Genomic DNA, 13,294 nt, shown 5'->3' with positions numbered 1-13,294 from the left:
CATCATGGCCCTCTTGTTAGACTTGCTAATGACTTTAAATGTTCACCGTGGTAATACGATGAGAATCAAGAATAGTCCAGACATTTATATCAAATTTCTATGTCACTGTTGGAGTTCAAGGTCAAATAGTTTTATTTTGTGTGTAGGAATATCTTATATCCCCACTAGAAGGATTTTCTGAAAACAAGCTTCAGTTATTGACCTTATCAAAGGGATATGCACTGTGCACAAACCTGGTCATTAGGTTAAAGGTCAACATTTTGAGGTCAAAGGCCATGATCACCACATTTATCTTACCTGTATTCAAGCCGGTGGGGTTTATCATCTCTAGTGATAGCTCTAGTTGATATTTATTGATGTTATTTCAGAGTGGTCGAGCAAATCTGTTGAAGGTGGTGCTATTGGAAAACTGGTTCGAGTTACTAGAGTTCCTTTTCTACAGCTGGTTTTCACTCATCACGTACTGTTCTCTTCCGCTTATACTCAGGTATACTAAAATATCATTGTCTTATGTATCATTCCACATAATATTATGCTTAGTAGTTTATACATGATCTACTGTATGCTCCTACATATACTTGCACATAAACTATTGTATGCTTCCGCAATTATATACTCTGGTGGACTACTTTGCACATGATTTAATGTGTGCCTTTACCAGTACACTGGTTCACTTGTTTGCACAATCTTGGTCTCATGTGTGATTCCGCTGGTTCTAGTTCTCAGGTATACCAGTTTGCATAATTGCCATATGCTTCCACTAGTTCTCAGGTAATACTTTACTTTGCAAAATCATGATGTACAGCGTACTTCAACTAATTCTAGTTCTCAGGTATGCTAGTGTGCACAGTTTTGGTTTACTGTGTGCTTCCTTTAGTTCTCATGTATGCTAGTGTGCACCATTTTGGCCTACTGTGTGCTTCCTTTTCGTTCTCAGGTATGCTAGTGTGCACAGTTTTGGACTACTGTGCGCTTCCTTTAGTTCTCAGGTATGCTGGTGTGCGCAATCTTGGCCTACTGTGTTTTCGGGTATGATTGTTTGCACTCTTTTGTCCTACTTTGTGTTTCCTCTAGTTTGCACCATAATTGTCCATTAGGTCAAAGGTATGTTTGGTTGCCAAATTATTGTTAACTTTTTAGTCGAATCAAATGGTAGTCAGTGATAGCGCAAATTGGTATATCTTAGAGAAATGGAATCATACAGTAGATCGTGACTGTGTGAACTAGTATACTTTAGTACGAATGGAGGAATACAGTAGGTGGTGACTATGTGAACTAGTATACTTTAGTTCGAATGGAGGAATGCAGTAGATCGTGTCTGAGTGAACTATACTTTAGTACGAACGGAGGAATACAGTAGGTCGTGACTGTGTGAACTAGTATACTTTAGCATGAACGGAGGAATACAGTAGATCATGACTGTGTGAACTAATATACTTTAGTACGAATGGAGGAATGCAGTAGATGGTGACTGTGTGAACTGGTATACTTTAGTACGAATGGAGGAATACAGTAGATCGTGACTGTGTGAACTTATATATTTTAGTACGAATGGAGGAATACAGTAGATCGTGACTGTGTGAACTAATATACTTTAGTACGAATGGAGGAATACAGTAGATGGTGACTGTGTGGACTAATATACTTTAGTACGAATGGAGGAATACAGTAGATCGTGACTGTGTGAACTAATATACTTTAGTACGAATGGAGGAATACAGTAGATGGTGACTGTGTGAACTAATATACTTTAGTACGAATGGAGGAATGCAGTAGATGGTGACTGTGTGAACTGGTATACTTTAGTACGAATAGAGGAATGCAGTAGATCGTGTCCGAGTGAACTAGTATACTTTAGTACGAACGGAGGAAAACAGTAGATCGTGACTGTCACAGTGTGTGAACTAATATACTTTAGTACGAATGGAGGAATACAGTAGATCGTGACTGTGTGAACTAATATACTTTAGTGCGAATGGAGGAATACAGTAGGTGACTGTGTGAACTAGTATACTTTAGTACGAATGGAGGAATACAGTAGATCGTGTCCGAGTGAACTAGTATACTTTAGTACGAACGGAGGGATACAGTAGATCGTGACCGTGTGAACTAGTATACTTTAGTACGAATGGAGGATTACAGTAGATCGTGTCTGTGTGAACTAGTATACTTTAGTACAAACGGAGGAATACAGTAGATCGTGTCTGTGTGAACTAATATACTTTAGTACGAATAGAGGAATACAGTACATCGTGTCTGTGTGAACTAGTATACTTTAGTACGAATAGAGTTATGCATTAGATCGTGTCTGTGTTAAAGGTCCAATACTAAGGAAAGTGAACATTTTAATTTCTTTTAAAAAGCACTGAAACTATTTCATTTTATTCGAAAATGAAAGTTGGTATGTAGAAATTCGAAATAAATCGCAGTATATGTACAATTATTTTTCTATGAAGTATGAAGAAAGTTAAAAAGACCTGGGGGGTCATTCTGTCGATTCATTGAAATTTCAACATAATACACATACATTTCTTTGAGTTCCAAAGACCTTCTGTAAATTTTGACCTGCCAATCTTCATTATTTAGTGTCTTGCAGAAGTCTATGCACTGGCTATGAAAAAAATTGCCAACTCACTTTCCCTTAGTAATGGACCTTTAACTAATATACTTTAGTACGAATAGAGGAATACAGTAGATCGCGTCTGTGCAACGAGTACGTGTAAAACAGTAGATCGTGATTGTGCTGACTGCATAGTATACCTAAGTCTAAGTGGACGTACACAATAGACGGTATTAGTGCACACCAGGTATACTTAAGTGTTTACAGAAATAGGTACTAGGGGATAATTGAGCAAACAAACAAGTATACCCAAGTATATAAGTTGGGGCACACAATGAACTGTGCTAACTGGTATATCCGAATATTATATAGCAGAATAATACTGTGGATAAAGATTGTGAAAAAATGTATAAACCATTATGATTTGAAGCACACAATCACGGTTAGGAATACTTTCTTTGCAGATGTTCATACTTAGATAATATCATTTACGAGAGAAGAGTGTCTTCTTATTCTGCACTGGCAATAAAGCACTGGAACAAACTACTTCAAAAAATTAAACCAGTCACGGTTTAGATACTTCTTTATTTAATAATAGAGATATACTTTTTTATATGAGACCAATTCTCATTAAACCATTTATAGAAAGCGGTAAGTTTTTCTCTTTAATAAGAGTTTAGAGGTTTCGTGCATGAACAGTGCTGACTAGTTTCTTACGAATCTAACAGTTTAGCTTGTATGACTAGAACTTATTGCTTTTATATTTTAGTTACTTAATAGACTTCATTGACGCAAAGGATACATCTACCTCACCGTTATGGTTGGGTATTATTTACTGTCTTATTGTGGTCATTTCCATGGAAACAAGTTCAATATTCTACAATGCACAGTGTCACTATGCAGCGTGCCTTGGACTCAAAATCAAACACTCCTTAATGTATCTCATATACCAGAAGGTAAACATTTGCTCAGTGTATTTAAGTGAGTTATGTACATGCTTCCTATATAACCATCGGAACTTAATGTGGGTTTCTCCTTGACGGAATGGGGGTAGGACTTCTGGACAGAAAAAATATGTTAATTCAGACTGGTTAAATTATTCACTTCTTTAAAGTTCCATTACTAAGGGAAAGTGAGTTGGCAATTTTTTTCATAGCCAGTGCATAGACTTCTACAAGACACTAAATAATGAAGATTGGCAGGTCAAAATTTACAGAAGGTCTTTGGAACTCAAAGAAATGTATGTGTATTATGTTGAAATTTCAATGAATCGACAGAATGACCCGCCAGGTCTTTTTAACTTTCTTCATACTTCATAGAAAAATAATTGTACATATACTGCGATTTATTTCGAATTTCTACATACCAACTTTCATTTTCCAATAAAATGAAATAGTTTCTGTGCTTTTCAAAAGAAATTAAAATGTTCACTTTCCTTAGTATTGGACCTTTAAATATTTTTGAGATATGATGAACCCTCAGAATATGTAGAAGAAAAATGGCCAACCTATGCAGACAATTCGTCTGATTAAAAGATGTGAAATTCGTCTTTACCAGTATAAATATTTTATTATACTGTTTGAAAAGTTAAGATAGCATATGTTATACTATCTCTTTTATACTGTTTTGTATTTGCAAAATTATACCAGTTTATTCATAGACTGAATTTTATTTGGGCAAGTTATGTCGTAATATTTCACTAAAGTTTCAAAATGCTTCCAAACGTGCCTTTTGAAAATTTTGTTTAGAAACGTTTGAATATACTTTCACTATACGTGAATTTTAGGCTCTGACTGTCTCCAAAGCCGAGAATAAGATATCTGTAGGGGATGTGGTGAACCATATGTCCGTGGATTGTCAACGTATACAGGACTCTGTGTTCTACTCGTACTACCTCCCGAACTGTATTCTCTTCCTCACAATTGCATCTTACTTCTTGTATGTCACTGTCGGTGGTAAGTTTATCGCCATATATGTGCACTCATTAAGTAGAGAATAACGTTTATTTCAGCATAAATGCCGTTGGTGTAATAATGTCACTTAAACAAGGATACCAACTAGAACCAATTTTAGACCAGAATCAGCGGTTCCATTGTCCTATTTATGCCCTACTTAAATTTTGTACGTCCCATGTCAAGTCCTTTAAACGTTTCATATGGCTATACGACCGCGGTGATTATATATCACTTAGACGTAAAATCAAGGATAACAACTGGGACCATTTCAAAACTGAAGACATCTGTTACTAATAAACTACTCGAGCTGTCTATGGAATGTATTCCTTCACAGCAGAAATCAAGAAAAAATGTTATCACAGAGCTTAACTTTCTCAGAACCCTGCGATCTGGAATACATTCAGAATGGTTCGTAATGAAATAGCATAATTAATTCACACAGCTTCACAAAATCATTTCTTAAAACTTGCTGACTCACTTAAATTTGATTCTGATTCTACTACGGGTAAAGATTGTAAGGCTTCATCTCTACAACTGATAAACAAATTTTTCCATCACTCGGAAACCCTGCCACTCAGGAACTTGTTTCTGATTCTAAATCAAAATCTGTTCTATTGAATGACTTCTCTTGTAGCCAGACTCCGATAATCGACTTTAATAATGACCTTCCTGATAATGTCTATCAAGCAACGAGAAACAAACTTAACCTTATTTCCGTTACACCACAAGACGTTGAAGACGCTCTGAGATTTTTAAAAGTTAACAAAGCCTCAGGACCAGATTGAATTAGTAACCGGATACTGCGTGAAACTGCATTCCGTGTTTATTCTCTGTTTAACCATTCACTTCAAAGCAGTAAGGTACATCAAATTTGGAAAGATGCTTATGTCTGTGGTGTCTTCAAAAAGGTGACCAGTCCTTACCTTACAACTACTGACCGATTTCGTCGCTCTGTTGCACTGAAAGGAATTCGAACGCATTGTATTTAAGTATCTTTTATCTTTCTTCGTGATAATAACTTCCTGTCTTCTCTACAATCTAGATTTACTCCAGGGGACTTGACCGTGAATCAGCTCACTTATTTGCACAATACCTTCTGTAAAGTATCTATTATGGGCTGGAAGTAAAAACTGTCTTTGTACCCCCCGACAACAAAGTTGTAAGGGAGGGGGAGGGGGGAGTATACTGGTTACAGGTTGTCTGTCTGTCCGTCTGTCTGTCTGTCCGTAGACGCAATCTTGTGCGCACCATCTCTCCTTATCCCCTTGACAGAATTTAATGAAACTTCACACAAGTGATCAGTACCAACAGTAGTTGTGCATGGGTCATGTTAGGTTCTTTTAGAAAAAAAAATTTGCAGAGTTATGGGACTTTTTTTTTTGTTACTATACTATATACATAGACACAATCTTGTGCGCACCATCTCTCCTCATCCCATTGACACAATTTAATGAAACTTCACACAAGTGATCAGTACCAACAGTAGTTGTGCATGGGGAATGTTAGGTTCTTTTAGAAAAAAAAAATTGCAGAGTTATGGGACTTTGTTTTTTTGTTACTATACTTAATATACATAGACACAATCTTGTGCGCACCATCTCTCCTCATCCCCTTGACACAATTTAATGAAACTTCACACAAGTGATCAGTAACAACAGTAGTTGTGCATGGGGCATGTTAGGTTCTTTTAGAAAAAAAATTGCAGAGTTATGGGACTTTGTTTTTTTGTTACTATACTATATACATAGACACAATCTTGTGCACACCATCTCTCCTCACCCCCTTGACACAATTTAATGAAACTTCACACAAGTGATCAGTACCAACAGTAGTTGTGCATGGGGCATGTTAGGTTCTTTTAGAAAAAAAAAATTGCAGAGTTATGGGACTTTGTTTTTTTTTTGTTACTATACTTAATATACATAGACACAATCTGGTGCGCACCATCTCTCCTCATCCCCTTGACACAATTTAATGAAACTTCACACAAGTGATCAGTAACAACAGTAGTTGTGCATGGGGCATGTTAGGTTCTTTCAGAAAAAAAATTGCAGAGTTATGGTACTTTGTTTTTTTGTTACTATACTACATACATAGACACAATCTTGTGCGCACCAGCTCTCCTCATCCCCTTGACAAAATTTAATGAAACTTCACACAAGTGATCAGTACCAACAGTAGTTGTGCATGGGGCATGTTAGGTTCTTTCAGCGACAAAAATTGCAGAGTTATGGGACTTTGTTTCTTGTTAACATACTATGTACATACAGTCTGCATATGCAATCTTGTGCGTGCCTAATCTACCAAACCCTTGCACACAATTTAATGAAACTTCACACAAGTGGTCAGTACCAACCCTAGTTGTGCATGGTGCATGTTACATTCTTTTAGATAAATATTCTGCATAGTTATGGGACTTTGTTTTTTGTTACAATACTGTATACATACAGTCTATATACATACAGTCCACATAATTATGCAATATTGTGTGCGTCAAATTGCAGTGTACTGTGTCAGTGCATGTGGGGGGTACATTCATCACCTTGAGTGATAGCTCTAGTTTTATATTAGCAAGGCCTTCGATAAAGTTTGGCATAAAGGTCTACTCTTTAATTAAGTTGAAAAATGCTGGACTGGATTGGATGCACGTTTATTGAACTGGTTTTCTGACTATCTCTCTAACAGACGTCATAGCATTGTCCTACCAGGTACCCAATCCAACAGTAGATGCAGGAGTCCCTCAGGGTTTTATTCTAGGCCCTCTTTTATTCTTAATATTTATCAATGCAATTGTTGATGACTTGGGCTCTCATGTACATCTCTTTGCTGATGACACCACTTTACGTTTAATTGTTGATCATCCTTTTTCTGCTGCTGTAACTCTTCAATCTGACATCGACAAGATATGCAGTTGGGCTGATAAATGGTTTATTACGTTTAATCCTTCTAAGACAGAAATGATGACCATCTCACGTAAATCATCTAAACCTTTTCACCCGAATACTCTAAAGCATGACCAGCTTTTTCCCTCGGTAGCCTGTCACAAACTTCTTGGTGCCTACTTTTCTGACGACGGTTTTTGGCATTCTCATATTAACTCTATCAAAGAACGGGCATGGAAAAGAAAAAATATCATGAGAAAACTCAAGTTTCAACTTGACAGAAGATCCTTAGAAGTAATATATTTATATTTCATAAGACCTCTTATTGTGTATGCTGGTGCAGTTTATATCAATTCGGACTCAACAAAATTCAGGAAGAAGCTTCCCATATTGTTTCTGGGGCTACTAAACTTGTATCTCTTCCTGAACTTCATAGAGAAGTTCCTTGGGAATTACTTGAAAGTAGACGACAAAACCATAAGCTAATTCTACTCTACAAAATGAAAAACGGCCTTACTCCTGACTACAAGTATCTTTCTTCTCTTGTCCCACCATCTGTAGAAGAAACGTTTAGGTATAATTCACGAAACGCCACTGGCATTCCACGTATACACACCAGAACATCTCTTTACTACATTGCCTTTCTACAATCGGCTGTTATAGATTGGAACACACTTTCAAGAGACTTGCAACATTCAACTTCATCAGCTTCGTTCAAAATGCAGTTGAAAAATATCGCTCCGAAATGCCCTAATTATTTCTACGTAGGCGATAGAAAATGGCAAGCATATCATGCTCGGCTCCGTACCGAATGCAGCTCCCTAAACCAGCATTTGTTCAGGAAAAACATTTCTCCGACACCTCTTTGTCAATGCAGTCCGTCTCCTTTAACCTACTTCCAAATATTGCACCATTACACTATACTCTACTGAATGGAGACCGAAATCTCAGCGTTAGAATATTCCAAGCAGTCCAAGGCTAATCCGGGAAAGCTGACGATTTTCATGTGCATCTCGCCATCTGTTCACTGAATGATACATGCAATACTGCTCCATTGGCGATCCGAATGAATATAATTATTTTCCTAGTCATCTTGTTTCCTTCTTTTCCTCTTTCTGTGTAAATCTCATTGGCATTATTTCAGTCGTGGAATACATTTTACATAAAACAGGATACTTTTCATACTAATATTCGCATGTTTTCGAGTTGTTACTTAAAAACGAAAGTAGGGTGTTTATGCTGCGGACCGCTTTTTGAAATGCGGCAATACGTGGGTACCTGACTTCAGCTGGCTTGCATTTCACTGCTACTATTCAACACCCCTTTTTATTTTCGTTTTCTCGAAGCAAATGTATAGATATCTTATGGGAAATTGGTCTACGATGGAGTGAAAATCTAGAAACTGTAACAAAATTGTTCTGAAGTAGCTGAATTTTATATGAAACAAAGAACAATTTCTTTTATTGGTATATTATAGCCGTAACACTAATTTTTTCACTTGGCATGGCCATAGAAGTCTAAATTAAAGCTGTTTTCTGTTTAAATTTCATTGCGGATATATTTTTGACATTTTGATAGAAAAAAATGGAAAAGGAGGTTGTATTTGGTGAAGTGAAACTCAGTTGTAGTATGAGTAGTACTTCCAGGTCACAGCAGTGTGATTTTGATGTCAGTTTACAGTAAGCAAATGTGACAAGAGAAATCTCTCTTAGAAGATACATGACCATTACTTTTCTCTTCATTTTATATCAGTTTATCATAACTCTTTAAATGAAGTAAGGATTTGTTCTCTGAATGGGTCTATGTTTGATAGTTCTTTAAAAAATGTCAGTTTTATATAGAATATATAAGGAATATTATATATTGTAGTGTGACATCTGAGCAATAGACTATACAGGGAAACTATCTTTAATAGTTAATTTTAAATATTTCTTTAAATTTTTGAATGTTTTAGCAGACATTTTACATCAATTCCTTGTCTTCAATTTGATGTTAAAATATTTATTCTAACAAAATATCTTCTTGCTTCCAATTTTGTTTTAAAAGTATCACCATTTACATTGAGCATATAGTGAAAATCACTAATATTTATAATTTCCTTTAATTTAGAGGCAAATAAATCATGTTTTTCCGAGTATGACATCTTATTAGCACATATGTAGCTGTTCATACATGTATGAACATTATGATAACATATTTACAACTTTGATAAGGTAAACGCTTCTTGCTTCCATTTAAGGAGGAACCACACTATAACTTTTTTTCAGAGCCCACGTTATTGACTGGTACCAACAAAAACAGGAAGATATTTCTGATTTAGATCTGTGTATATTTTTACGTTTAATGCATCAGTGACGTTTCCATGACGTCGCAAACATGACCACTTCGCGCACTTTTGACGTCAGATATACGGGGACAAAATCTGCCTTGAAATGATTGTACCGGCAATATTTTTTAACGTAAACCCATAAATTATACATGAAATGAAAGCTGACATGAAACTCCAGACGATGATTTAATCGGAATTGCTCTACGTTTTCGCGTAATAAAATGAGAGCCAAAAAATGAGTTTTCTTTTTACTTAAATTTTCCACAAAAAATAGTTTCGCTCATCATTAAAAAAAAATCCATCCGTAATTTTTTTACCAAAATTGAATATGTTTTACACTAATACATCCTGTAAATATATAGCAAAAACCAGAAAGTTTAACCGTGCCGTTTTTTGGCTATAAGAACTTTTTAAGCATCACTACAGTAACATTTTTCGACGCTGAAAAAAAATGACGTGAATGTGAAGATATGGCCCTTAAGGTTAGGCAAAAAAAAGTTTGTTTCTGGTAACATGCTAAACAAATAGGGTAGGTAGCTAAAGTGCCGCCAGTTTTTATTTACACATTTACAATCAACTATAATAGATTCTTATTTAATGATGATTTAATCGGAATTGTTCTACGTTTTCGTTAATAAAATGAGAGCAAAAAAACGAGTTTTGTTTTTACTTACATTTTCCACAAAAATAGCTTGGCTCAGCGTTAAAAAATATCCATCCGTAATTTTTTTTACCAAAATAGAATATGTTTTACACTAATACGTCCTGTAAATATATAGTAAAACACAGAAAGTTTAACCGTGCCGTTTTTTGGCTATAAGAACTTTTTAAGCATCACTACAGTAACATTTTTCGACGCTGAAAAAAAATGACGTGAATGTGATGACATAGCCCTTAAGGTTAGGCCAAAAAGATTGTTTCTGGTAACATGCTAAAAAATTAGGGTAGGTAGCTAAGGTGCCGCCAGTTTTTATTTACACAGTTACAATTAACTGTAATATATTTATTATTAGGTATAAGGCCAAGTCACGGCTACGAAGTAGGTTCGAAATGGCTTTTTTGACCATGTCTCGAAGGTTTTCGACCCAGTTGGATCCCTTTTGACATAAACTTGTACCCTTTTAATACACGGTCGACTAGGTATAGGTCCTGGCTACGGATTAAGACCATGTTCGAAAACCTGGGTGAGCCATATGTGTCAGGGGAGGTAATTGTATTAAATTCATACTGAATTTCAGCTGATAATGACACTATGTTAGATTTTGACCCTTGTTCGAGTCTCTACACCCCAGGTACCTACCTATACCATACATGAATATGTTTGTAGATGTCTTAGCTTTACATTTAAGCTGCTTACAAGTCCATATGATGCCATCAGAGCTCAGGACAGGTATCAGAAAATGGCCATACTTGTTATTTGCAGTAGAGTGCTGGACACGACTAAGCTGGCCCGCCCCGGGGAGCCGTGAGAGAATTGCTCCAATGGTGTCATTGGACTCAGTGAAGGTAGTGCTCGAATTTTCAGGACTGCCTTGACTGCTAATAAAAGTTCATATTTTGAGAATATTACCGGAATTTGACTTATGACCTTGACCCCTAGTCGACCGAGTTCGAACCTTTTCTCTAGGTACTTGCTTGCCCTTCGCAACAAGGTATCATTCATTAAAATCGGACACCAGGTTATGAAGATATAACTCCTCTGACAAGGCCAGTCCCTCTATCTAATATAATTATGAAGAAGTATGCATATTTTCACGAAACATGATACATTTTGAGACGGTCCTCCGACGAAACCGTCGGCGATAAAAATATACAAATTACATATCTGCTTAGACAATGTTTAGATATAATTTATAAAAGTTATTTCATTAAAATATCTTGTGTTTGGAACATTCTACAATTATGTGAAGTTAATGAAAAACACTGCCTTTTACCGTACGGAAAAGTACGGAAATACAGCTTTTATCCTAAATTACGTACAGACGGACGAAAAGATGTTGTATTTTTTGTTACAAACTTTCAAATTTTGTCAATTCCTGTCAAAACAAGATTTAATTTGCAGTTCTTTCGCCAAAGTAAATATTTTATAAGCACTTTTTCCTTATTTTACGGCAAATATTTTAAGCCAAAAATGGCAAAGTTCAGCAAATGTTCCCGACGGCGTGCTCATCGGGGAAGACAATTGTTTTTCATATTCGATTAGACAATATTTCCAACTACTTTTTAAAAGAAATTTCAGTTTGATATCTTACTCTTAACGCTTTTTATAATAAAAAGAAATTGATGAATTTTTCGAAAAAAATGCGACCAATATTAGCGTTATACGGTCCCTATAGCAAGTCTACAGATCGCACAGACGAACAAAACTTACCTAAAACTATTTATTTCCATAGAAATAATTGATATTCGCCAAAACGTGTTACTTAAGAGCCTTAATTGATGTAAAATATTTTTTGAGAAAAATAGTGTATTTTCGTAATGTTTTTGCTTTTTGACATAATGGCACCCATGTTCGAGTCCGGACGACCGTTAGGGTCGAGTTTGAGCCTTGCGCTATACCTTTATGAAATAGTTCTTGAATAGTTCTACAAATGAATGTAACTTTCATTAAGATATCTAGAGTAATATATCGTATACCTAGTAATAAAGAAGCGATAAAAATCGTAAACTATGCGCCAAGAAATCCGTGCAGAACTACACGCTATCATCTGGAGTCTACATGTCTTTTTGACCACACCAAGCTCGTGATCGCGATCGGCCAATTTACTCTGAACAAATGTGTAATATTTTATGCTATTATAGACAAATTCGGTCATTTCTGTAAAATTACTACATAAATATGGTACGCTTTATACAAAGTATATAAAATATGTTAACTAGTATTTGCGTTGTTAAATAGGCTCAGGTCTATAACTCTCTTTTATGGAAAATGTATTAGCAATAATGTTAGAAGAGTTTCAAATAATACATGTTTATTACTTTGTGTAACTTCGAATATGACCACGCAGATAATGAGGTCACTGAAAGGAAATTTACACTAGTGTTTCCACTGATGTGATAATTATTCTTATCACTATAAACGAATGTCATAGTCTCAGCCTATTCTTTAATTAGTATTAATCCTCGCAGAAACATAATATTTCCATATTTTGGGTCTGAATGCTAGATATTCGGATCTGACAGTATGTTAACTAATGAAAGTGTTACCGTCTGTGTGATTACACATTCCATAAAAGCTACCACAATTACTAAATAATTGGATAACTATTGTAATTTCATGTTTATCTGAATGTTGCGTAACTTGTCAATTCTTCAAAATCAATTTGAAATGGTGACGTCGAGAAAACGTAAATTTGTTGACCTAGTATCAATGCATAACAGCTAATTACCTAAAAACGACACCGCAGAACTTTCTAAATTTTGATTGTTATTCAGAAAACATACTAATGTAAAACATATTCAGTTTTAATAAAAAAAAATTACGAATGGATATTTTTTTAATGCAGAGCGAAGCTATTTTTGTAGAAATTGTAAATAAAAAGAAAACTCGTTTTTTGGCTCTCATTTT

At 35.5% G+C, this 13,294-nt stretch overlaps 1 protein-coding gene across 2 annotated transcripts in view; it reads left to right on the top strand.

The window, feature by feature from the left end:
* LOC123542307 (multidrug resistance-associated protein 1-like) overlaps nucleotides 1-13,294 on the top strand; it is a 127,627-nt gene that overhangs the window by 18,735 nt on the left and 95,598 nt on the right. For both annotated transcript variants that reach the window (XM_053532148.1, XM_053532147.1), the window contains exons 9-11: nucleotides 369-487; nucleotides 3,330-3,516; nucleotides 4,347-4,515. In XM_053532148.1, the coding sequence (XP_053388123.1) occupies nucleotides 369-487; nucleotides 3,330-3,516; nucleotides 4,347-4,515 (475 nt within the window). The remainder of the gene's footprint in view (nucleotides 1-368; nucleotides 488-3,329; nucleotides 3,517-4,346; nucleotides 4,516-13,294) is intronic.

Source organism: Mercenaria mercenaria, chromosome 19, assembly GCF_021730395.1.
Source record: "Mercenaria mercenaria strain notata chromosome 19, MADL_Memer_1, whole genome shotgun sequence".
NCBI classification, from domain to species: Eukaryota; Metazoa; Mollusca; class Bivalvia; order Venerida; family Veneridae; genus Mercenaria; species Mercenaria mercenaria.
Note: the sequence above shows the minus strand (reverse complement) of the source record. Positions and strands in the feature narration are given on the sequence as shown.